The 1,747-nt window shown below is 34.6% G+C and overlaps 1 protein-coding gene across 1 annotated transcript in view; it reads left to right on the forward strand.

The window, feature by feature from the left end:
- The first annotated feature begins 1,362 nt into the window (after positions 1 to 1,362).
- The window catches only part of LOC119836181 (cytochrome P450 6B7-like), a 763-nt gene continuing 378 nt past the window's right edge, over positions 1,363 to 1,747 (forward strand). The window contains exon 1 of the mRNA XM_038361439.1: positions 1,363 to 1,741. Within this exon, the coding sequence (XP_038217367.1) occupies positions 1,367 to 1,741 (375 nt within the window). The 5' untranslated portion in view covers positions 1,363 to 1,366. The remainder of the gene's footprint in view (positions 1,742 to 1,747) is intronic.

Genomic DNA, 1,747 nt, shown 5'->3' on the forward strand with positions numbered 1-1,747 from the left:
GTCCAGCTGTCTACGTACGAAATTTTATTGCAATCGGTTCAGTAATTTTTGCGTGAAGGAGCAACAAACTTACACACATCCTTACAAACTTTCGCATTTATAATATTAGTAGGATTACTATAGTTTGAAGTATATTTATAGTTATAGTTCTATTTAAACAGTTCGGAAGTTAGCTGCGAGCGCACGTGCGCGCAGGTCAAGTTGCCATTCCGCTGATGCCAAAAATTGTTTTCTGCGCATCGGTACTTGTCCTTATTAATCTGTGGCTTCGGAACGTATCATCTTACGAGTCGCGATTAAGTTTGAATGGAACTGTAATAAGCTAAAATGCTTTGGAATTACACTTACATATGGAGCGTGAAAGCGATAGGTCGTGCCCCGTGATACCTCCGCGTTTTCAGTCTACACATAATTTATATTATGACTTACTAATCGAACAAAAAGGCCCAAAATATATCGTTTCATAATATAGATACTTAAATAAACTCAGTCCCAAAGCAACAGAACGTATTTTCGATTCGTTGAAGCTAAATCTTCAACAATATCTCTAAACTCGTCACCGACTCACCGGTCTCAATTAAAGTTGTCACCCGTTCTGTACAAGATACAAGAGTGTTATATATTATATATTATTGTACTATATACTATACTTTATAAGAAAAATAATTATATTTTATACATGCTTATGTGCAAATAGTTTATTTTGAACTATTTTTTTATTGAGGAATTATTTTTGTAACTGTTATGTCTTCCACTCTTTTTGTTATGCGTTTTTCAGTAATTTATTGTCTTGTCTTGGGCAGTTCTTTCTCGCATCTCAAACTGGTTTTGTACCAAATTTCATGTTAATCGATTCAGTGGTATAGGCGTGGAGGAGAGAAAGACAGACATTTTGTAATATTAGTAGGGATAAAGTAAAAGGGTACTTTTAATGCGCTGTATTTTTTCATACTGTTAAATGTGTTAATTTTAGCAAAGTGCTTTATGTAGAAAACAAGGTGACAAACCTAGTCTCGATGTTTTGCTCAATATTCTTCAATATGTTAAGATTGTATATTTACATTGAGTATCGCGTTAACTTCAAGTTTGTCCCGCGATCGCCATTTTGAAAAGGGGTTAGCAAATATTGGGGCATTACTTATTTCTAACAATTTTTTCATAAGTTTTTATATTATAAATGTACATCATATTATAATACACACATTGAAATGTTTGTTTTTGTGAGTGAATGTTATCTATAATGACTTGAAAAAATGAACGAACGTAATACAAAATTGTACTTCCCATCGCTCAATTAGGTATTAAGTAGTCCTATATAAACAGATAGTACAGCTATTTCGCAATCAGTTGTGAGCTGCCTTCGATAATGGCCTATCTAATAGTATCGTTTTTTGTGGTTTTATTATCTCTATGTTACTATTTATTTACAAGGAAATATAGCTATTGGAAGAAGCTAAATGTGCCTCATCTCGAGCCGACCACATTTTTCGGGAATTACAAAGATTACCTCACCTTGAAAACATATTTGCCGCAAGTAGTGAGCGATGTCTGTAAAAAATTCCCAAATGAACCGTACGTTGGTGCGTATTTCGGGACGGAGCCCGTCCTCATCGTTAAGGACCCTGAATACCTCAAACTAGTAATGACGAAGGACTTCTACTACTTCAATAGTAGGGAAGTCAAAGACTACAACGACTACGAAGTAATTACACAGAACATATTTTTCATCAACGGGGATAGATGGAAG

The sequence above is a fragment of the Zerene cesonia genome, chromosome 23 (assembly GCF_012273895.1).
Source record: "Zerene cesonia ecotype Mississippi chromosome 23, Zerene_cesonia_1.1, whole genome shotgun sequence".
Taxonomy (NCBI): Eukaryota; Metazoa; Arthropoda; class Insecta; order Lepidoptera; family Pieridae; genus Zerene; species Zerene cesonia.